The following is a 22156-nucleotide window of genomic DNA, read 5'->3' on the forward strand; positions in this document are numbered from 1 at the left end:
GACAATGTGGGGTCTGCAGTCCCCAAATTTGATGAAAATACAGGGTGAAATGCCATAATCAAGTCTCAGAATGTGCAAGCTCAGGATAGTCAGCTGGCACTGACCCTCTGTGAGGTGCAGCTTTCCCTGATAGCATGCTTTGATGTCTTCCTCTTTACAGAAACCTCTCTCTGCAAATACATAACAGCTTTGCCCAAACGTACACACAAGGTGTGTATGTGGCCTCAGTGAGGGCTCCGGTAGTTTACCTAAGAGGTGGGTGAGTTCTCAGAGTCAATACCATGTCTTCCAATGAGGCCATACTCAAGTCCTGATATGAGTTACTATGGTTAACAGTGCCTTTAAAACATTTACTACTCAATAAACAAAATGGGGACACCTTCCCAAGAGAAGCCTAGCGAAGAAAGGAAAAGAGAACAGAGGAGCTTCCCATTATAGTTAACTGACTTTTCCAATTAATTAGATATTAACTAAGATTTAAAAAAATAATAATTTTTTTGCTCCAAGTAGTTGTTGGGGGAAATATTTATAAATTAAGCTATCAATTCTTCCCTAAGAAAAGAGCAACATTCATTCTAGAAGTTTCTTTGAAAATGGAGGGCTTCGTGGTTCCTCAGTAGCAGTCCTTCCTCTGCCCTGCAATCCTACTGAGGCAGATGGTTTAGAAGACTGCATACACCCCCCCGAATCAACCTCCTGAAAATGGTTTTCAGGGGGGGAAAAAGTTCTTTGTAGAGGCTGCTTTCTTGTCAACTGTAAAAGTAGAATGCCACAAATTGAGACATTACTGTCCTCCTCACGCTGTTTTCTTTGGCAGTGTAAAATATACTTGAACCGGTTGCCTTTCAGTTTTCATAGCAATGTTTAGCCAGATACACAGCTTTCGATTTCAAGTAAACAGATTCCTCAAAAAAAAAAAAACCCGCAGGTAACTGTGAGGAGTAAGGCAGCTCTTTGTGGTTGATGTAGCAGATTGTGCCAAACACCAAAAGGCTTATTAGGCCCTGAATGTTAATTTAGGTCAATTTGACTAAGGTCCACAGTGTCTGACATGAAAACAGGACTGTTTTCTTGCATGTGGGTCTATTGCTTAATCTTCATAATGCCAATGACAGTGTGGCTTTGGGCAAACCACTAACTGTCATGTCCATTTCCTCATCTGTACAATGGAGATAGTCACTATGGTCCCCGGGGATGAGCTGATTAGCATTTTCTATAGAGTTGATTTATTTTTGGAAGTACCCCATCATTATAAATGCTACTAGGCACTATAACTTAAGACTAAATGCATTTCTGATGCAAATACACAGCCTTTATAGAGTAATTACAGAGTTGAAAAGGCTTAAGCTTAATAACAGCTCATTCTACCAAAACCCAGTATTTATACTTTTTTTCAGTCACAAAATAAAGGAAAAAAGAAAAACACAAAGGATAGATACAATGAGATTGTCCTTCAACTAAAATTGCCTGGAAGCTAAATTTAAGGTCCACAAATCAAGTTTTATCATATTCTTTTACTATGAAAACAAGGAGTCAACTCAACGGGAACCAGCCTGGGTCAGCAGCAACCTTCTACACCACTGCCCCCTCGCATTGTGGGGGTCGATAAATCTAAAGCTGCCAGAGACGATGGCTCCCTTTGGGGATACCAGCCTTTTACCCTGGCGCACGATCACAAAACCTCAGCAAGGGAAGGGAGACCAGTCTGAACTAGCCCTTGAGTTCCATGCACCAAGGAGAAAAGAAAAACCTGGGTATATTTCAGGAGTGTTTATTGGGCAGCCACTGTGAGTTACTGTGTTTGCTGGCCAGACAGAGGTTGAGCATCGACCTAGGATCCAGGAGATGGAGGCAGCCGATCGAGGACTCTCTCATCATTCATGTTTCTATCTCTCTCTCCCTCTCCCTTCCTCTCTCTGAAATCAATAAAGACTAAAAAAAAAAGACAGAGCTTGTCATCAAGAAAATGTAGCAACACCAATGAAACACAAAATTTGATGGGCTTTAAAGTATTCTTTCTTTAGAAAATTTTTACACAAAACTAAATACAACTATAAAGAAAAGCAGTAGGATGATTAAACCAAATTGAGACAGTTACCTCTGGGGGGAGGGAAGGAAATGCTAGTTACCAGGTAGGTGCACAAGAGAGTCAAAGCGATTAACAAGGTTCTTTTTTCTAGGCTAGATGAGAAAATGGGTCTTTTTACTTTTTTACTTTATTTGCTGTTTATTATTCCCTCTAAAACTGTACACATAACACACACATATATAACATGTATTTGTATATAATTTATATACACACATACCATTATGTGGGATATATATAATTTTTTTAGTGTTCAATTTTATTGATAAGGAATCTCATGTAGAAAGGTTATGTCCAGTTCAAGATCACCCAGCTAGTTAGTGGCTCCCATACTGTGGTGAATAGGGAATCTAGTGTTGTAGAGAAGCATTATTATTCACTGGGATTAGTTCCTAGAGATGGTCACCTAGTCCATGTACAAGTGCACTCAGGGTTGGCCATGGTGTGTGTGCTTCTCCCTGGCCTGTTATTATGGACCAAGCAGATGCTGGGAAAGTTTTCTTTGGGGCTAGCATGTATATTTCTTTTCTTTAAAACTATAGTACCCTAAAAGAAGAAGTCAGTACACTTTTTCTGTAAAGGGCTACGGTAAATATTTTAGGCTTGAGAACCATTATGATCTCTGCAACAACTCAGCTGTTAATGAGAAAACAGCCCTAGACAATACAAACTAGTGTGGCTGTGTTCTAATTAAAATTTAATTTACAAAAAATTAGTTGTGGCCCCTGAAACTATAGCAGTTTAAAGAGACCTAGGCTATCAAATGGCGTTATGGATTTAGGAAAGCATTGTTAGAAGAAAACAGGCACACACGCACACACACACACACACACAAATAACCCAATGAACGTTTCCACCCCAATTATTAACCTCAATGTGAAATGATAGTAAATGAAATAGAGACCAGCTCTCTGCTTGGTCATCCGTCCCATCAGAGTTCTAGGAGTTTTCATCGAGATGGGAGACAATCACCACGTGTTGAACTGACCTGAATTGTTTAACTAAATGTGATGCCAAGTCTCTTTTTTCTTGGGTTGAAAAGCAAAACAACCTTCAACCCACTGAAATGCTGGGAGACAGAGGCGTGGAGCTTAACTTCACTTTTTCTTTGTCAGGTCCCAGAGCTCTGGGAATGGCTGAAGTTTCTAAACAAGTCATCAGGAGCCAAGGCCTATAAACCAGAATCTGTACTTTGCCAGGAGTGATATATGCTCAGGTGGCCCTGGCCATGGGTAAATGGCTTGTAAATTTTAAGATGCAAGTAGTGGAAAGATTGGGAACTTTGCCGTCACAAGATACGGTTTCAAACTCCATGACCTTGGACAAATGACAACCTCTGAGATTTCAGTGTCCACATCGGTAAATTGAAAATACTACCTCTAACCTCATAGGGTGGGTGAGGATATTTATGGAATCAAGTATTAAAACCGCCAAGCACAGCACTTCGGTGCACATTGGCTCTCCTTCTCCTGGCCCATCCCTTTCTGCACGGACAAGTATCACTGGGCAATGTACCTAAAAGGCGGGAGGAGTTCTACACAGACAAAGGTTTTAACACCAGGGTCACAGGTGCTATACAATGAAGCCAAGCACCAGAATCCCGGCTTCTTGGGCTTTTCAGAACCTCACTGATACGAGTTAGAAGGGGCGCCACTGCCCGGGAGGGGTGTCATCCACAGAAAGGCAAATTCAAAAGGCAAAAATGCTGCTGCTGCTGGTGCCCCCGCCCAGGCCCACCACGAGGAAGAGGGCATTAGGTGATCAACTGGGTAATTACCAAAAAAATGGCATTTTCCAGTACATCGTAAAACCCCGAATGAGAGACTATCTGGGTGACAACCCTAATTTGAGGCTCCTTCCTTTTTAAGCTCAATGTGAGCTACGGTATGGAAAAGAAGGTTCCTCCTCTTTTTATAGAAACCTGAATGGACCTTTATAGTCAGAGAAGGTATTAAAGCTCTTTCCTTTTGGAGATAAATATCTACAACGAGTGCCATCATTAAGAGCCCCTATTAAAGCCATCCCGGGATGGGATAGGAAGGATGATGCTGCCAGAGGCAGAGGGAACAAAGGCCACCTGCAGGCCACAACACTGCACTCGGGGTTTCATGCTGTGCAACCCGGCTCCGCTCAGAAGGGGCTCATGGAGAAAATAAATGTTTATAAGCTTTTTCAAGGTGCCAAATGCTCATCATTTCAAAGATGAAAGCATTCCCAATGCATCCCCCAACTCGTTAAATGTAATGTCAGTTCTCATTATCTCCCAGAAAGAGAGGGAGGGGGGCAAATACTGAGAAAATTCCCACGGAGGTAATTAACACACCCTCACTCCAGTACAGACGACGCCCCAGTGCTCCCTGTGCTGGGCTCTCCCTGCACACACGGCAGCCTCCTGAGGCACACGCGGGGAATCAGGAGACACGAGCTCAAGACGACTTCCCTTTTACCACCACCCTGATCCCCGCCACCCCGCCCCTGCAGACGTGCCATTCACTGACATGTGCTGCGGCCTCAGGCTTACAAACAAGGCAAAGAGAGACACAATATATGAACAGAACGTAGGTCATGTTTGGAAATTTGAATAAAAGCCTGGCTTTAGCATTCCTAAAACTGATGTTGTTCCCTGCACAACGGTAATTTTCTGACCACCTTCTTACCCAAGCCCCATATCTGCTTTGATTACTGTTATCCCCAGGACCTCCTAGAGCTTAGCACAAGACAGAAATACCATGAGCATCTTTGAATGAATGAATGAATGAGAGCCTTTTTTGTCATCCCTTGCCTCTTGCCTGAATGCCCCCACCATTTACCATCTCATTAGCCTCTGTAACAAGCCATTAAGTACCTGAGCAGCCACACACCATCACACCTTTGCCCTGTGGCCCTGCCAGATCTCCAGTCTCTATAATAATCACAAGGAGAGCACAGAGTGGTCACCAACGGGTAGAGCCTGAGCTCCCTGGCATAGGAAACCAGTTCTTGTGCAACAACCTCTCCCTCTGCTGGTGCCCTCTTCCTGCTGAGGGTGGCCCACCACGTCCACGTCAGGAACAGAGCTCAACAGGGGCAAGGTTCTCCTGGGTTCTCCCGCTGCAGCGAAATCCTCCTGCAGAGATGCAGGCAATACAGTCTGTCGGGCCTGATAGCAGAGTAAGCGCTCCTAAAAGCAACAATCTCATACGTAGATGTGTGGTTGTCGTAACCAGCATATGATAGGGTGGCTCAAAAGTGGTACAACAGGGATCACTCCCAACACATCACACAGGCAACTGCTTTATCAGTACCAGGAACTTGGTTTGCCCTGAGTTAAAAAATACTGCTTTCCTAGTTGAGGCACCAATGTTGAAGAAAATGTTTAGATTCATTTTAAACCCAAAAGGTGCTTTCTGAAGCAAAATTAGTCACTATCTTGTTGAAGGTTCAAAGGACAATCACTGTACGCTCCGATCAGTCTCAGGAGATACTAAAAACCACTGCGCAGAGGTCTCATGAGGTTAATGGACAGAATGTTTACCAATGACACTCTATCAAAACAGCAGGCCATTTTCCAGATGGAAGAAATAGATATTACCGAGGCTGTGAGAAAAACTAATAGTCCTTTATTTCATTCCACAGAGGAAAACAAAATGCACACAACTAAAAATGCCTCCCTCCTCGTCTTAGTCAGTATGAAGCTGTACGTTTATCCATTCATCAGAAGTGTAGTGCACCAGACACTAATCTAAGCGCTGGGGATGTGGCATGAACAAAATCCTCTTTGTGAAGCCTGCATTCTACTGGGGGATGCAGGAAGAAAATAAGTAATAAATATTTAGTGTGTTAGACAGCGAGGCATGCTAAGGAGAAAAAGAGGGGAAAGGGGCTGGATGGGGCGGGGCTCCAATTTAGATACAGGGTCTTCTCCCCCATATCTCAGAGAAGACCTCGCTGACACTGAACTTTCCAATCGAGCTAAAGGAGGTAAGGGAGGAAGCCATGCAGGTATCTGGGGGAAGGGATATCCAGGAAGAGGGAACAGTGGGTGTGAAGGACGGGAGGATGTTGGCATGACCAGGAGCAGGAGGCTGGAGCCTGTGATCCAGGAGGGAACAAGTGGGAGTTAGGCTGAGAGACAAACGGTGGAGCAGGAGTACAGATCACATCGGGCCATCAAGGCTCCTACCCTGAGCGTAATGAAAGTCACTGGAGATTTTCAACAGAGAATGACATGGTCTGCCTTACATTTGAACAGGACCATTCTGGAAGTTGTGTCAAGAGGCCCAGGCAGAAGTGAGGCAACCAGACAGAGGCCAGAGCAATGATCTGGAGGGAGGTGACAGAGACTTGGGCCAGAGCGGTGGAAGCGGAAATGGTAGGAAATGGTCATACAGGTATAAACATCTGTATATATTTTGAAGGTAGAGCTGAGAGGATTTGCTAATGGATCCAATATGGGGTGAGAAAGAAGGAAAGGAGTGGAGGTAACTGTAAGGTCTTGGCCTGAGCAACCAATCAACCAAAAGCCTGGAGGACCCACTTTCTGCTCTGGGAAACTGATGTGGAGGTATGGTTTGGGATTCAGTTTCAGAGTCTTAAGAGTGAGGTGCCTGTCCTCATAATTAAAATGCAAAAGGTTAAAGACAGAGAATCTTAAAAGCAAGAGAAAAGCAGTTAGTTAACCTACATAAGACTGTCAGCCGATTTCTCAAAAGAAACTTTATAGGCCAGAAGGGAGTGGCAAGACATATTCAAAGTGATGAAAAGCAGGGACCTACTCTATCGTGCAAAGCTATCATTTAGAATTGATGGGCAGGTAAAGAGCTTCCCAGATAAGAAAAAGCTAAAGGAGTATTTTAGCTTTTTACCACCAAACCAGTATTGCCTGAAATGTTAAAGGATCTTCTAGAAGAAGAGGAGGAGAAGGTGGGTGAAGATCAGAAATATGGACAATAAATATGTCTATCAGCAACTGAATCTACAAACAGAATGAACAAGCAGAACAGAAACAGACTCATAGATAATAGAACTTTTCGTTGGTTGCCAGAAGGGGGGTGGGGAGAGTGAAGGGATTAAGAAGTATGAATTGGTTGATATAGAACAGTCATGGGGATATAAAGTACAGCATAGGGAATACAGTCAATCATATTCTACTAACTAGGAGTGGTGCTGGACAAGTATGGGATTTATTGGATTGACCACTTATTAAGTTATGTAATGTCTGGTCACTGGGGTGTACACCTGAAACTAATATAATAATGTATGCCGGCTGTAATTGAAAATAAAAAGTGATTTTAAAAAAAAAGAGAGAGAGTGAGGTGCCTGTTAGACATCTGGTCTGTCAAGCAGGCAGGAGGATGTTTGCATGTTGAGCTCAGGTACAAGATCCAGGCTGGATATATGTATGTATCTGGGAATTACCAACAGATAGAGGATGTTTTAAAGCCATGAGTCGTCATCCAGGGAGGAAGAGTGTAAGGAGAAAAGCGTTGCATGTCCTGGGCCCTGGGGCTCTCCACCGCTTAGATGTCGGGTTGAAGAAGAACCAGTCAAGGAGATGAAGGAACAGCCAGAGAGCTGGGCGGGCCAGGAGGATCCACAGCCCTGGAGGCCAAGGAAAAGGAGTGTTTCAAGAGGGGAGTGAAGGTGCCAAATGCTGTCCATGGGCCAAGGAGAGGGAAACTGAGAACTGAACAACACAGTAAAAGTTGTGTTGTCAGGTTTTGTGGAAAAGAGGCAAGATGGTCCCTAAGATGTTGCCATCTTTCACTGATTCTAAGACATCTGAATGCATATTTTAATCAGCCCCTTTTCACAGCTTGGTTGAAATGGGTTTTTCCCCTTAATGGTATGTAAATAATGGTATGTCTCACAATCAATGGCATCTCAGATTTGATGAAATACAGCAAGGGTTATTTTTTTAATTTATAACTTGAACCCACCTATTTGTAAAAATTCAACGTATCATCAACACACCTAATATGTGGAGCTCTGTAAACATACTGCAATGTTTACAGCCGACTGGTCGTGAAAAATGATCTACAGGATTCTAGCAACTCCGCATCCTCTACAAAACCTGCTTACATAAATACCTGACCGGGTTGATCCGAGGACACTACGTTTTTTAAAGATTTTTTCTTTCCTATTTGTATTCTAGCCCTACGTGGGGAAAATGCTGATTTGCTTTTCAATATCCCAAACAGCTTAAATTCAAAGGCTGCTCAATAAAGCATAGAATAAAATATACATTTAAAAAATAAACACCTTCTTTCTAAAGCCTAGAGGAAGAAGTCATCAGTGGGTGGGCCTGGGGTGAAAAGCAGCCTCAACTCCCCAGGGCAAAGGCCACATCAGCTACTTTGTCTCTGGCCACTCTGTCGTCAGATAATGCTTTTTAAGCTACAGCAGCAAGAGGCTCTCCCCTGCAGCAGTTCTGTGTGCTGCAGAACCTCAGACATCCGGAGAGGCCAGACAGAAAGGTGCTGTCTGCTGGAAAGGCGTTACTGGATGCAAAGGTGGAAAAGGCCCTGGTGCCGGGTGTGGGTAAAAACAGCCAGCCTGTTCCTTCCCCTGTAAAGGGACTGTGGCTGCAGGGAATAATCTGCCCCCTTCAGCTCGGCTGCCTGGTGTTTACACTTCAAGTCTACTTCCCATAGGAAACCTGGGCTGAGACAGGATGACTGTCTGGAATTTTTAGTGAAGGAGGCTCCTGGTGGAGGGAGGGAGGATGGCTTCTTTAGTCGAAGCTGCTGCTCTGCCCAGTGCTGAGAAAACCAAGTTCAACAGATGTATTAGCAGGGCTCCATCACTCTCACTTACTTGAAACAGCTCTTATTTTTTTTAAAACAGCCCTCAGAGCCTTCAGCCATTGGATCTCTGGCTTTAGAATCTTTCCTTTTCAAGGGATCCCAGAAAAAAGGTAGGATATCAGGGAGACCTCTACAGAGGGAAACTCCTTACTGATGACGATTTTGTAGTTGTTTCATTTCGGAACAAGCTGGGGTTTGTTACTAAGGGAAATGAATTTTGATTGAGCATGGTATTAAAAAAAAGTCAACCACAGAAACCTGAAAATTTCTAAACTGGAAAAAATACAGATTTTTATAAATCCAGATCCTAAGAATAAAGGGGTAGTGTCTAGAGTCAGACTAGTGCCAAGTTTAAAGTTTGTACTGCCACTTTCTAGCTGTGTGACTTTGGGCAAGTCACTCTTTGTACCTCAGTTTCCCCACTCATAAAATGCAAAGATAGTGGCTTACCTCATAGGTTAAGAAAATTAAGTTAATCTTTATAAAATGCTGAGAACAAGATATAGTACTCAGTAAGCATGATGTAAGTCTTTGTAATGAAAATTTCATGGTAACAGAAACCTTTCTTATAAGGATAAAAAAATATGTGAGTAGTCACAGTGTATGTCATCTTTGCATTCCTAAATCACCAGGTGACCTATGTCAGTAGTAGCAAACACCCCATAACCTTATTTTAGAAATAAATGAAAGGGAGATTACTTATTAACACACTTCATTTGTTCTTCATTTCTGAACACTGAACATGGTGGTTTTAATCATTCTGTTGACATGTTTTCTTAAGTCATTCCTGCAACCTGATTGAAGAGCATGTTGATATTGTTTAAATATATCCAGGATACAGTTTCTAAGACTGAGCATCTGTCAATTAACCAACCACAGCAACCTCAAGGTTTTTGTGGTTGTTTTGTACAAAATTTTTTTGTCTAGTTATACAAAACACACAATCACACTCCCCTCCTACAACTGGACTGCATCTGACCACTTACTGTGGGTAGAGAAGAAAGTCTACAGCTGTGAATCTGAAAGATGTGTTTTCTTCACAACCCTCGATTAACACCTATCCTCCCCACACTAGACCCATCCTTAAGGAGGAACCACAATTCAGGAAGAAAGGAAGCATTGTTGTTGTTTTTTCTGAGCCTGTTGTTGGGATTCATAAGGACAGAACAAAGAATGAGGTTGTTACTGAGTAAAACCTAAAGGCAACAGAAAGGATGTGTTTCTGTTTGTTTACTAGGTAAGGTGAGATGATGTTATATTTTGCTTTCACTGAGCAGTGAGTTGTGGACAGGGGACAGGATGGAAGAAATAAAATATATATATTACCAGAAACTCAGGATCTAAAATAGAGCTTGGTTCTAGGACAGTGTCTGAACCTTTTAGATAAGTGCTCTACCCAAAGCTTGTTCTGGTTCTTCATCAGCATTGTTCCCCTAAGAACAGTCCTTACATACAGATAACATCAAAGTTATGTAAATAAGAGGTTCAACCACCAAGCCAGCTGGTCTGTACTTGAACTTTGTCTTTGGGTTTCAAGCTTGAGATAATATGGAAATGGTTTGGTTGTGGGTTGTTTTCAATTTCACATTTCCATTTTTGCATCACTGAAGGACAGAGTTTTAGAATAGACATCACCGAATCCAAGACCTTCATCAAAACCAGGCCCACAAGGTCCTTCCCTTTGCACAGCTCCCCTCTCCTAGCCAATACTGCCCCCTCCACTTGGCTCCTACTGAGGTTTCCATCTCCCCCTCTGCTTCCCTTCTCCCGCTTCCCCAGGCTGCACTATCACCTCAACAGGTGCTCCTGACCCTACCAGAGCAGGACAGGTGAGCCTAGATCCTTCCTTTCACCCTCTAGAATGCTGAGATCAGACATATGCCACACTGTCATTTTCCACTTCCTTTTGTGCTGGTCAATCAGCCTTTAAGGAATTTTATGGCCAAAGTTCCTAGTGCAGATGTTTTCTCTATAGCCATTTCTCCTGGTCCCTATGGCTCATTAAATTTGACCCTTAACGGATTTCTACTTGGTTGAAAATTAAATATAGTTGTCCTCCTGACCTGGCCTCAGTTTTCCATGAAATCTTCAGTATAGCTTAACTCCCTGAACTTTTTGTGGGGAGAAAGAAAAGGAAGCCAAGGTAGGGGGCTAGAGTGGGGAGGAGGGGGTTAATGGGGGGGAGGGCACAACATCTGTAATACTTTCAACAGAGATACATTTCAAATAAAATAAAAAACTTGAAAAAAGAAAAGCTGAGCTAGCAACTTTATCAATGTCACATATGATCTCATTCAGTGTTCATGAACAACCCCATGAGATAGACAGGAGTTATGTCCACATTGCAGATGAGAAAACTGAGGAGAGGTTCAGTAGCTTGGCACAGTTACATAGTCTGAGTTGATATTCAAACCCCAGGCGAACCTGACTCATCAGCCCTCATCTTTCACAGCAGTGTGCTGCCTCCCAGGATTGAGCCAAGTGTTATTAACCCTGTCTTTCTGAGTCTAGGTTGTTTTGAAAATACACATAAATCCACAGAAAAGGAGACAAGTAGAACTAAGGGAGAACTATGTTCCAATGATGTATTCATGATGGTCTAGGTCTCGACCATCTGTCCTCACCCCAACCCCTCCTTCTTCAAAAGACAGAGAGACAAGACTGAGACGGAGTTTAGCACACTAGTTACCAGCTCAGGATCCAAAACCGACTGCCTGAGTTCCAGTCCTGGTTCACCGCTGGCTTGTGGTATGATCTTTAGTCTAATCAATTAATCTGTCTGTGCCTCTGTTCATAATATGGGAAATGGGTATGATCCTGACATTATAAGGTAGTTCTGAGAATTAAATGACAAAATACACATAAATCCAATAGAAGAGTGCCTGTTAAACATTTAATAAACAGAAAGTATTATTTCTCTATCTTCCCCCAAAACCAGTGTGTCAATAACAAGGCACTGCACACAGAAAAGTTTTTTTGGACTCACCCAGGACAAGGACATTTTCAAGTAAAGTTGAGCTAAAGTCAGAATATCAAGAGCAACAGAGAGGTCTCTGAGGGACAGGTGAAGCGAGTATAAAGGAAGGAGAAATGAGGAGGGAATGCTTTCGTGTAGGGAAGCTTTTGTGTTGATTGTAAGAGTTTTAAGAATTTCTTCACTTTCACTAGCAGCCAAGATCTCCTAATTCATCTCCCAGCCAACTGCTCCTTCATCTCCCAGTCTGAGATCATCCAATTAAATGCTCCGCCAAGGTAGGCATGTACCACGCCCCTTTGACTGAATTATATACTAGGGACCACCATTATCATGGAGACACTGAAAGAAGCTTTCCCAAAACAAAACTAAAACACTCTTGATGTTACTAAAGTCTAGAAAGTCCTAGTCCTAGGACAGTGTTTGGAACTTGATGTTCAGATACATATAATTAAATGAAAATAACACAAGTTGAGTAGTTTAATAACAAGTCATTTTTGAACTTTCCTAATCATTCCTTTGCCTTGGGATTGAATCAGGTTATAAACCTCCCCATTATTTCAGAGTAGGATAGCACAGCGTGCACAGGAAATGTTTACCTCATGTATTCTGCTCCCCTCTTCAGCCAAAGTACAACCAATTCCAAGTCAGGCAGATTGACCAGTGAGTTTCTCTTAAGGGAAATAATTCAACATCTGGACAGTAACTCAAACAGGAGAAAAAAAACAGCAAAAAGCAGAACAGAGGGAGAAATATGTAACCAAGACAAGAGACTAGCTCTTCTCTTATCTATTATCTGTCACACTTTTTTTTCCCTGAAGAAACTCATGGTCGTCATAGCTAAAGACAAATCCTGTGGAAAAGAGCTTTGCCTGCGCCTCTGGAGTGCCTGACATCGCCTTTCTGGAAGTGAAGTGAATTATTTCTGTAACTCCAACCTTCTGCCCTTATAGAAGGGACATTTTTTTCCATCCTCAAGGACCATTTTGAGTGGGAACAAATTACAAAAATGCATGGATCACTGGTAAATCTGGAATTTAAGAAACTCTTTACCTAGGAGAGGAATGTTCACACTAATGAGCCAAGATAAGAATATATGAAAGCTGAACAGGGTTTCCCTGTAACCAATGTGTAAACCTATTAATCAATACTTAGCTAGACTGGGAGGAGTATACAACCAGCAAATGTGTAACCCAGAAGCTGAGTAATCTTTACAGGTGGATAGGAGCTGCTGGCCAGTACAAAAGTCAAGGGACTTTTCCAAAGCAGGTAAAACATGCCCCCCTTGTGACCAACACAAAGCCATTCCCAGGAGTTGTTTGTGGTTGGGGTTCCCTGGCTTACATGGGGACAAAGGTTTAGCAAAAGCTGCTATGTATTAGGAGATGGAGGAACTGGGGAATAAGTTTGAAGGGAAAATACAAGGATAACTGCCACCTTTTCCTAGCTACCCCACATATCTGATGGCCATGCTTTATTGCTGATCCCCTCAGCGAACTGGGAAACGGTTACTACTAAAAGTCAGGTTGAGCGTTAACTGCCTCCACTGTCTCCCTACTCCCACCTCTGGCCTAACCACATGGCTCCCACGGCTTCTCTGCTTAGGGCTAGTCCACTTCCATTCTGGTTAAACCCAAACACTTAAGCATTTACAAAGGTGCGTTGGCCTTTGAGTTAGAGGGTCCTCTCTTCCTGTCACCCTGCTTTCCAGTATTAAGGGCCAAAGTGTTCCACTCTAAAGAAGTAAATCGAATGGAGGAATATCAGCAATCTTTTTGGAGCCAGCTTTCACATATTTCAAAGCACTGCTGCCGTGGAACCCTCCTTTAACTCAGAGAAATAATTCTTGAGTATAAAGAACCCACCAGAAGATCTTTGTGTCTCAATCCCAAACACCACATATCACTATAATTCAAAAGGAAAAAAAATCCAATAGGTCAACAGCTTGAAAACAATCCAATCCTGAAAAGGACAAGTGGATAAGTCATGGGTGCTCTAGACCACTGCTGTCCGATAGAACTTTCTTTGATGGAAATGGGTCTCTATCAGTCCTGTTCAATATGGTAACTACTAGCAACATGTGGCTATTGAGCGGTTAAGCTGTGGCTGGTGCAACTGAGAAACTGGATTTTTAACTTTAGTCCATTTTAGTTTTAAATTTAATAGCTCAGGAGATGACTATATTTGCCAGCACAGCTCGAGACCACCCCTCCTTGAGCCCTGAGCTATTGGCCCAGCATAGGGAACACACACTAAGACCCAGTGTCTCCCCACTAACACACAGTTTAACGGTACAAGACAGTGCGAGCTGAAGGAATTAAGAAATAGAATCTTAGGATCCAACACTAGGATTCCATGAAAGTAGGACTGCATTTTTGTGGATTTCAACTTTAAAAACCATTAAGTCCTTGATAGGCAGAGAGGGGTGACTACAGCCAAATAAAGAGGTTCGTGTTGTTGAGAAAGATGGGAACCAATGGCCTGCCTTCAGAGTGCCGAGGGTCTACATGGTGTTCAGGAGAGCGGCGTGGGCTGCTCGAGGTGGGCAGGAGTGAGTGAGGTCTTACGCAACCTCTCACAGCGAACACCCAGGGCTAGGCAATTTTATCCCAACTCTCATCCTCACGAACAATTCAGTGTAAATGAACAGGGACCAGAAAAAGATCTTATCCTACAGGATTACCTGCTGCCCAGAACTCACCACAATCAGAACAACAAGATACTGTTTCTCTGAGTACCTGGAATGGTTTTTATTAAACAGAACCTCTCTTTGTAATGGGATTTTACTTGGTTAAACCTTGGAGAACAGAAATTTGGAAAAAATAGACCTTCTTTTTCTAAAGAAAATATAAACACCCCAATGCAAAAATCTGGGGGGAAATTGAAAACGATTGGAAAAGTTACACCTGAATGAGACCACAGCAGTCTCATCTCCTTGGAGGCAAGACCCTTAGCGGATGCCTGAAGCTGCAGATAGTACCTAACCTTATACATAATTACTATGCTTTTACCTATATAAACCTATGATATAATTTAATTCATAAATTGGGCACAATAAGAGATTACCAACAATAATAAAATAGAACAATTATAACAATAGACTGCAATAAAAGTTATGTAAGTGTGCGGTCGCTCAGTCTCTCAGCAATTAGCACAAACTTCTTTTACCTTCCCCATAATTTCCCGGGTAGAAGTTTCCTTCTTACCATATGTCTCAGAAACCTCAGCATGCGATTTTTCTCTTTCCTTATTAGATCGAGAACTTTCACCTTTTCACTTAAAAGAAGCACTTTACAGCTTCACTTTGGCATATCCGAATCACCAGCATCACTACTCTTGGGCTTTGGGGACATAATTATTTTTAAATCTTAACCCAAGGACATGCTTAGAGAGAAGGGAGAGAGAGAAACTTCTATTGGTTGCCTTCCACACACTCCCTTTCGGTGCATAGGACAACACTCAACCAACTGAGCCACTCCATCTGGGCCTTTGGGGACATTATTAAGAAAAATAGGGGTTACTTGAACACAAGCACAGTGACACCACAACAGTCAATCTGATTTCTAAGGTGGCTACTGGCCTGAAGACACTGGACAAAGGCACGATTCCTATCCAGCCAGGATAGTTCAGAAAAATTGTTTTATGGATGCACATGTTTGTATATACATAACATATATTGTATATTATGTTATGTTGTATAATACATAACAAACTATTCTGGCCCAACCAGGCGGGGCTCAGCGGTTGAGCATGGACCTAGGATCCAGGAGCTCGCAGTTCGATTCCCTGTCAGGGCACATGCCCTGTTGCAGGCTGGATTCCCAGGTGGGGGCGTGCAGGAGGCAGGCGATCAATGACAACTCTCTCATCATTGATGTTTCTCTCTCTCTCCCTCTCCCTTCCTCTCTCTGAAATCAATAAAGATATATTTAAAAACAAACAAAAAACTATTCTGTAGTATACATATTTTATAATTTATAAAATCTATTTTTTATATAAAGAGAGCCCATAAAGCAAACGGGCAAAATGTTAACAATAGGTCAATTCTGGGCACAAGTATACAGGTATTCCTTGTACTATTCTTGCAATTTTTCCATAAGTTTGAAATTATGTCCAAATAAAAAGATTTATTAAAAAGGAGGGAGGATTGAAGCCTTCCTTCCCCAGCTGGGCTGCCAGCACGGGGTAGTCTTCTTCAAGTCTGTGCAGGCTCTGTCCCCAGGAGGATGCTCATCTTACTCTGATTGTCACTTCGTTTGATCATTTACACAAATTAGTAAAGGAAAGCAAAATGAGTTAATTTTTTCACTTTCTCTAAATTTCTGATTATAAAGTTAGCATGCGCTATGTTTAGAAAATTTTAGAAAATCTGGGGAAAGGAAAGAAAACTAAGAAAGGAGGAAAAAAATCCACACATGAATCCCACCAAACTTGAAGAAACATCACTGTCATTTTGGCCCGTTTTCTTTCAGTCTTTATTTCAAAGTTTTAAGGGAACTGGGATCATATTATATGAATTGCGTGGTCTGAGTTGTTTTTCTTTTCTTTAACCTAGTGTAAACACCTTGCTATGTCATAAGTCAAAAAAATTCTTAAAATCTGCAAGGTCAACATAATAGTCCATACTATAGATAGGCCACGATATACTCAGTCATTTCCTTAAAACTGTCCTTTTGTTTCCAATTTCAACTTATTATACATAATAACGGTTAAAGTTTAAGACCTTTGTGCTTAAATCTTTTTTTTTTAATATTTCTGGTTCATAACAGATTCACAAAAATTGAATATGCTGGGCCAAAAGGTATAAACATAGGTTTAAGACTCAATACAACTTTTTTAGAAAGTTAGGCTAGCATCTTTACCTTTAAGGGGCAAGAGGGCACCTGACTAGAATGATCAAAATTCACCCTGAAATCTCATTTTAGGATTTATAGAAAAGGAAGTTACAGCCTCAGCCTGAAAACTGCCATCTCACCTCAAACAGCTCTTGGGACAACTTCTGTAAGCTATTTTTGGCCTTCAAAAAAGGAAAAACAAATATTGCTGCCTGTGTCAACACACACTGACTACTGTGCGGACGAGGGGAGGCCCAGCCTCAAATGATCACCAACGTATGAAGCTTTGGGTGTCAGTAATCTCACAGACCTTCCTATCCTGACAGAAATGGGATCCTAAAAATATTAAGTGGGACTACAACACGGGCAAAAAGTATAGGAATCTGAAAGCAAGGTTCAGGTTCAAAAAGGCAAGCTTAAGACAAGTTGTTTTTTATTTTCTTAGCAGCCCAGTAGTGAAAAAGAAGCCAGGGCTCCACCAGTCAGGAGATGTGGCATCAGTCCCATCCATCCTGGACAAACCACCAGCCTGGGTCAAAGATGCAGTCAAACCTCTCTGAACTCAATGTCCTCCAGTGTTCAATGACAAGGCTTCTGAACAGAGTCCCTAAAGGTCCCTCTCAGGTCTCTCATTTTGCAAAATGCTCCTTTAAATGCGCCAGGGGAGGAAAGGGCAGAGTGGTTACTCTCTCTGAACGCGTTGCGTCAAATGCTGACCACCTCATTTCTCAGAACACAACTAGATCAAATAACACTAGATGTACAAAAGAGACTCCAGAAACTTTGCATTTCCCACTCCTTCAGACCAGGGACTAGGGAAGGAGAGGCAGGGGATCTGTAAAGCAAGGAGAAAAGAAAGCTCACCGTGGCCATTGCAGTAGTAGATCCACTTCTCCCGGTTCTGGGTTGGGGTGACAGACTTCTTCAGCCCCGCCTTTTCCACAATGGCGCTGGGATCCTGCCGGGGCCCCTTTTTTAGAGTCCTTGAGCTTTTCCGGATACTGCACACCACTATCACCACAAGCACCAGCAGCAGGAAAAGCACAATCATCCAGGGCAGATGCTCATTGATGTCAAAATGCTTGTGCGTGTTCTGCCTGGGATGGCCCCTCTTGATGCCTTTGATGGGTGTGCTGGACTTCTCGCCCCCCGTGGCCTCCATGGGTGGCAGCAGCTTCAGGATGTGTCTGTGGTGGGAGCCTTGCTGGTGGTCGACTACCTGGAGGTTTGGAAGGGTCTTGTTCACACCTCCTTCCCACCTTGCTGAGCTTGTGTTGTCAGGGAATGTCCCTTCGAGGGTGCCACTCAGTACTTTTGGTCTAACAGAGGCAGAAGAGTTGGATTCTGTTGAGTTCATGCCTAGAAAAAAAGAGTAAGGAGGGGGGAAGAGCTTTTCTATATTTGGGGATCTATATATTCCTTCCTCTTCCTGCTCATCTCCAAACGAGGCCAGATAATTCAAGAAGAGATGACCTTTGGAGCTTAAGAATAAATTATACTGCACATTTTCATAAAGATCTTAAAAGCATTTTTATGTGGATGGTTAAAAACTAAGCTGAACAGCTAAACTCATTCACTTCCTTGTGCCAAAACCAAGGGCCTTCTCAGGGATCCAACATCTGAACCTCACAGCAGCTACTCCAGCGCCTCGCACCCTGAGCAGGCACTTGTATGTTCAAAGCTTTAGTCGACTTTTAATTGTTCTGATTATTTCAGAGAACTAGTTCAAAGTTAACTCCTTTGTCCTTTAATTCCTTTATACCTCGTCTCCCGCTCTTGACTATTTCATAACGCAATGGGGTACAACTGAAAATGTCACAAAGATAAAAAGAAAAGTGCCCTAACTCGAATCCAAGGCTGGCCAGTGAAAGAAATGTCTGGTGAGACAGGCCAGTGAATAAATAAGGCAGGACTTCCTAGTATGTTCTATTAAGAGATTAAATAAGACTTGGGCTGGTGGTTTAGTGGATTTCTTTCAGAGAAGCTTCCACAAGTTGTCTTCATTAACGAGTTGTGAGAGCCAGAGGTTTTTGACTCCCAAGAAATAAGACCTGTCCGGTACCGGCCCATGAGAAAACCTGGTCAGGTCATTTCAGATCTCTGAGCCAGTTTTTTCCTTTTAAAATGGTGTTTGTAAAAAGGCCCTCCTTACAGGGCTCTTGTCAAGGTCAAGTACAATCGCACGCGAGATGATGCTAGAAAGCACAACTCAAGTTGGCTATCACTTCATGAAAATTAAATTCAATCAAAAAGGATTTGAAAATAAAGACTAAATTTTACATTAGGCCTGAGATTCTAAATGAATTCTGAGGAAAACTGAGATACTCGATGAAGGGCATCAAGTTGGAATAATCTCAAAAAAATAAACACTATTTTCCACATGTGAATGCTAGTTACCTTCAGTGTGATACAAATTTGCTTGTTTGCTGAAACTTCTAACTTATTTTCCCCTTCTTTGCCCCACCTTAGATCCAATATTCATCCTGCCCCTCCGGATGCCGTTGCATTTCCTCCCCTTCTCCCTCCGTCTGACCTTCTGGCTGTCTCTACCCAGGAGTGATTCCATGTTGGAAAGCTTTTAATCGGGGAGAGACCTTCAACATCTAAATCACTCATTATTTGACAAGGTTGAAACCAAGGCCAGAAGTTCAGTGACTTACATAAGGTCACTCACTGTCCCTGTTTTACTGGATTCTTATTTTCTATTTTGATGTGACCTAGTTTATAGATATCTGATCCCCCTAACTTAAAACTTCTGAGTCTAAATGTTTCTAAAAGGTCCAAAGAAGCTAAATTCAATTAGCCACAAAGTGCAAGTCCCTTCATCAAGGGGGGACTTTGGGAATCTATAAAACGCAGAAAACATCCATGGTACAAGTACAAGCCCATTGCCAGTAGCTTCACTGGACTCAAAGCCCTCCTCAAATAAATAACTCATGAGGTTAAGTTACCTTTGGGAACATAAGTGGAGGAAGGGACTTCATGTGATTCCATGTGCTCAGGGCGTGAAAAGATGGTTGTGCCAGGGGAGGGTGGGGTTGTACTGGAGAAGGTCGGGGCTGTGCCACAGACGTTGTCTGCCTCCTTGGAGCCTGGCTTGATCACCACCAGGTTCTGACTCAGACAGTCTGTGTATGCTTTGCATTTCATCACACTAGAAGGCACATCAGAGAAGGTTCCCCGAGCACACTGCTTACACCGCACGTCCTCGGTCTCCGACCCTTTCTTCCGCACACCCCAGCCCACAGGACACACCGTGTGGGGGGCGCAGGTACCATTAAACTGGAACATGCCAGGTGGGCAAGTGCATTCCCGGTCAGTCAAGGCAGCACACGGTAATTTCTCAACCATCGGCCAGGGGCATGGCTGACTACAGTCATGGCATTTCTCTATGCCGTTCTCATGCCTCGTAAAGGTCCCCGCTGGGCAGCTGCTGCACACACGCAGGCTTGTGTTGGTACAGTGCTCAGATACATAGGTTCCCGCCGGACACTTGTCACAGGTTAGCACCTGGCCAGTGACGCGGTCAACATGGTGATAGGTGCCGATGAGACTGGGGGCCTTCTGTTCTGGCTGAGCAGAGGTGGTGCTAAGGAATCCAAGCTGCAAGAAACAAAAGGGGGAGGGGGAGGAACAAAACCAAGGAGGTGTTATCTAGGAACAGAGAAAAAAGATGAAACAATCCCAGCGCCACCGCTATCATGCCTGGTAAATATCTGACAGGTACCATGTCCTCTTAACACAAGGCTGCTGCACAGCAGAGAAACAAAGGCTCCGATTCCTCCCGGCGCCTGACCTACGCCTCAGTTTCCTTTTCTTCCATGTGCAAAGTGAGGCTGACAATACCTCTCAATTATAAAAACTCAGCTGAGAATATGAACACGAAAACACTCTGGGGCCCGTATTAAAACTGCTGGATATCTGGCCGGTGTGGCTCAGTGGTTAGGCACCGACCCATGAACCTGGAGGTCACCAATTCGCTTCCCAGTCAGGGCACATGCCCGGACTGTGGGCTTGAGCCCTGGCGGGGGTGTGCGGAAGGCAGCCAATCAATGTTTTTCTATCTCTCTAGCCCTCTAAAAAAATTTAAAAAAAAAAAATTTATTTTTTTTAAAAAAATGTATTGCTGGCCAGGGCGGTTCAGCTGGTTAGAGTATCATCCCGCACACCGAAAAGTTGAGGGTTCAATTCCTGGTCAGGGCACATACCCAGGTTTCAGGTTTGAGCCCCGGTCGGGGTGTGTATAACAGGCAACTATTGATGTTTCTCTCTCTCCCTTTCTCTCGAAAATAAATAAAAGCATATCCTACTGTATGGAAGTCAAACACCCGAATGTAAGAAAAAAATAACTTGCTGAATAGTTCGTCTTCCTTTCCATATCTTGATACCAGGACAAAACAACTGAGAAGTAGGATGGCACTGATACAAGCTGCTACTTTCGCAGCACTCGATTACCCGGTTGGAGTCAACCTATAGACATGGCATGATTTTTTTCAAATATTTCACCTATGCAAAGCTATATTTTTTGATTGTTTGGTTTGAGGTTTGTTTGTTTTGCAAAACAGAGTTAGGCCCCTTGATGCTTTTAGATGCACAGCCTCTGAAGGCCATGGCTAATAGTGTGGACCTGCAGCCACCTGGGAGCCCAAGCACAAAGCTGGGCTCAGCAAGGACTCAATAGACACATAAATTAAATTCATAGAACAGAAACTTCACCCAGCTAGACAGAATTTTATAATACCGTCCAGAATGAAAACTTGGGGAAAAGGAAGTTATATTTGTGGCGCTAAATCCTGAGGTCCTTCTGCAGTGGTGGGGGGAGTGAATGTTTAAATTTGCCTCTGTACCAGTAACTGAGAGAATAAAGTAAGGTCTTCAAAGTGATCAGAGTTGCTGTCTCCTTAGCACCTTGCGATTAACCCAAGATGCAATTCTCCTCTACCTCAAACTTAACGATTTGAACCAAAAATATCACTCGTAAGGTCCTTTACCCTGTCCCAGATGTCTCCAGTTAAATGGCAATATTGGAAACAAATTTCCAACTTATGAGAATATATTCATATTTTCTTTAATCTAAGACCAAAAAAGGATAGTAGTTGATTTTCTTGGTAAGAGACTTAACTTCATCTTGGACTCTGAAGGAAAACAATCTGCTTGATAGTAAGTACTGCAGTAACATCCCTTTTCACTTCTGACTCTTTTTTCCCTCCTTGTCTTTGCAAAATCAGCCCAGCCACCCTCTTCTAAGCACAGCAGATGCATCAGACTGAGGAAAGAAAACTCATTACCATCTTGTGGAGAGCCCAAGTGCCTTTTGGCAAGTACATGAAGACAGATCTTGTCCCAGTCTCCCCAACAATGAGGACCCAACCCAAGAGGTTGCAAAAGAGGCTCTGCTCTGTACTTCAAGTTCCTTCATATCTAGTTTCTAACTGCAAAAGCAGTTTTAGGGAACTGCAGTGTTCTGGAAGTTTGA

The 22156-nt window shown here is 42.9% G+C and overlaps 1 protein-coding gene across 3 annotated transcripts in view; it reads right to left on the reverse strand.

Moving 5' to 3' along the window:
• TNFRSF21 (TNF receptor superfamily member 21) overlaps positions 1-22156 on the reverse strand; it is a 62806-nt gene that overhangs the window by 22712 nt on the left and 17938 nt on the right. For all 3 annotated transcript variants that reach the window (XM_081139905.1, XM_081139907.1, XM_081139906.1), the window contains exons 2-3: positions 19632-20283; positions 17545-18039 (exon numbers count right to left, since the gene is read on the reverse strand). In XM_081139905.1, the coding sequence (XP_080996031.1) occupies positions 17545-18039; positions 19632-20283 (1147 nt within the window). The remainder of the gene's footprint in view (positions 1-17544; positions 18040-19631; positions 20284-22156) is intronic.

Source organism: Miniopterus schreibersii (assembly GCF_964146895.1).
Source record: "Miniopterus schreibersii genome assembly, chromosome: 6".
Taxonomy (NCBI): domain Eukaryota; kingdom Metazoa; phylum Chordata; class Mammalia; order Chiroptera; family Miniopteridae; genus Miniopterus; species Miniopterus schreibersii.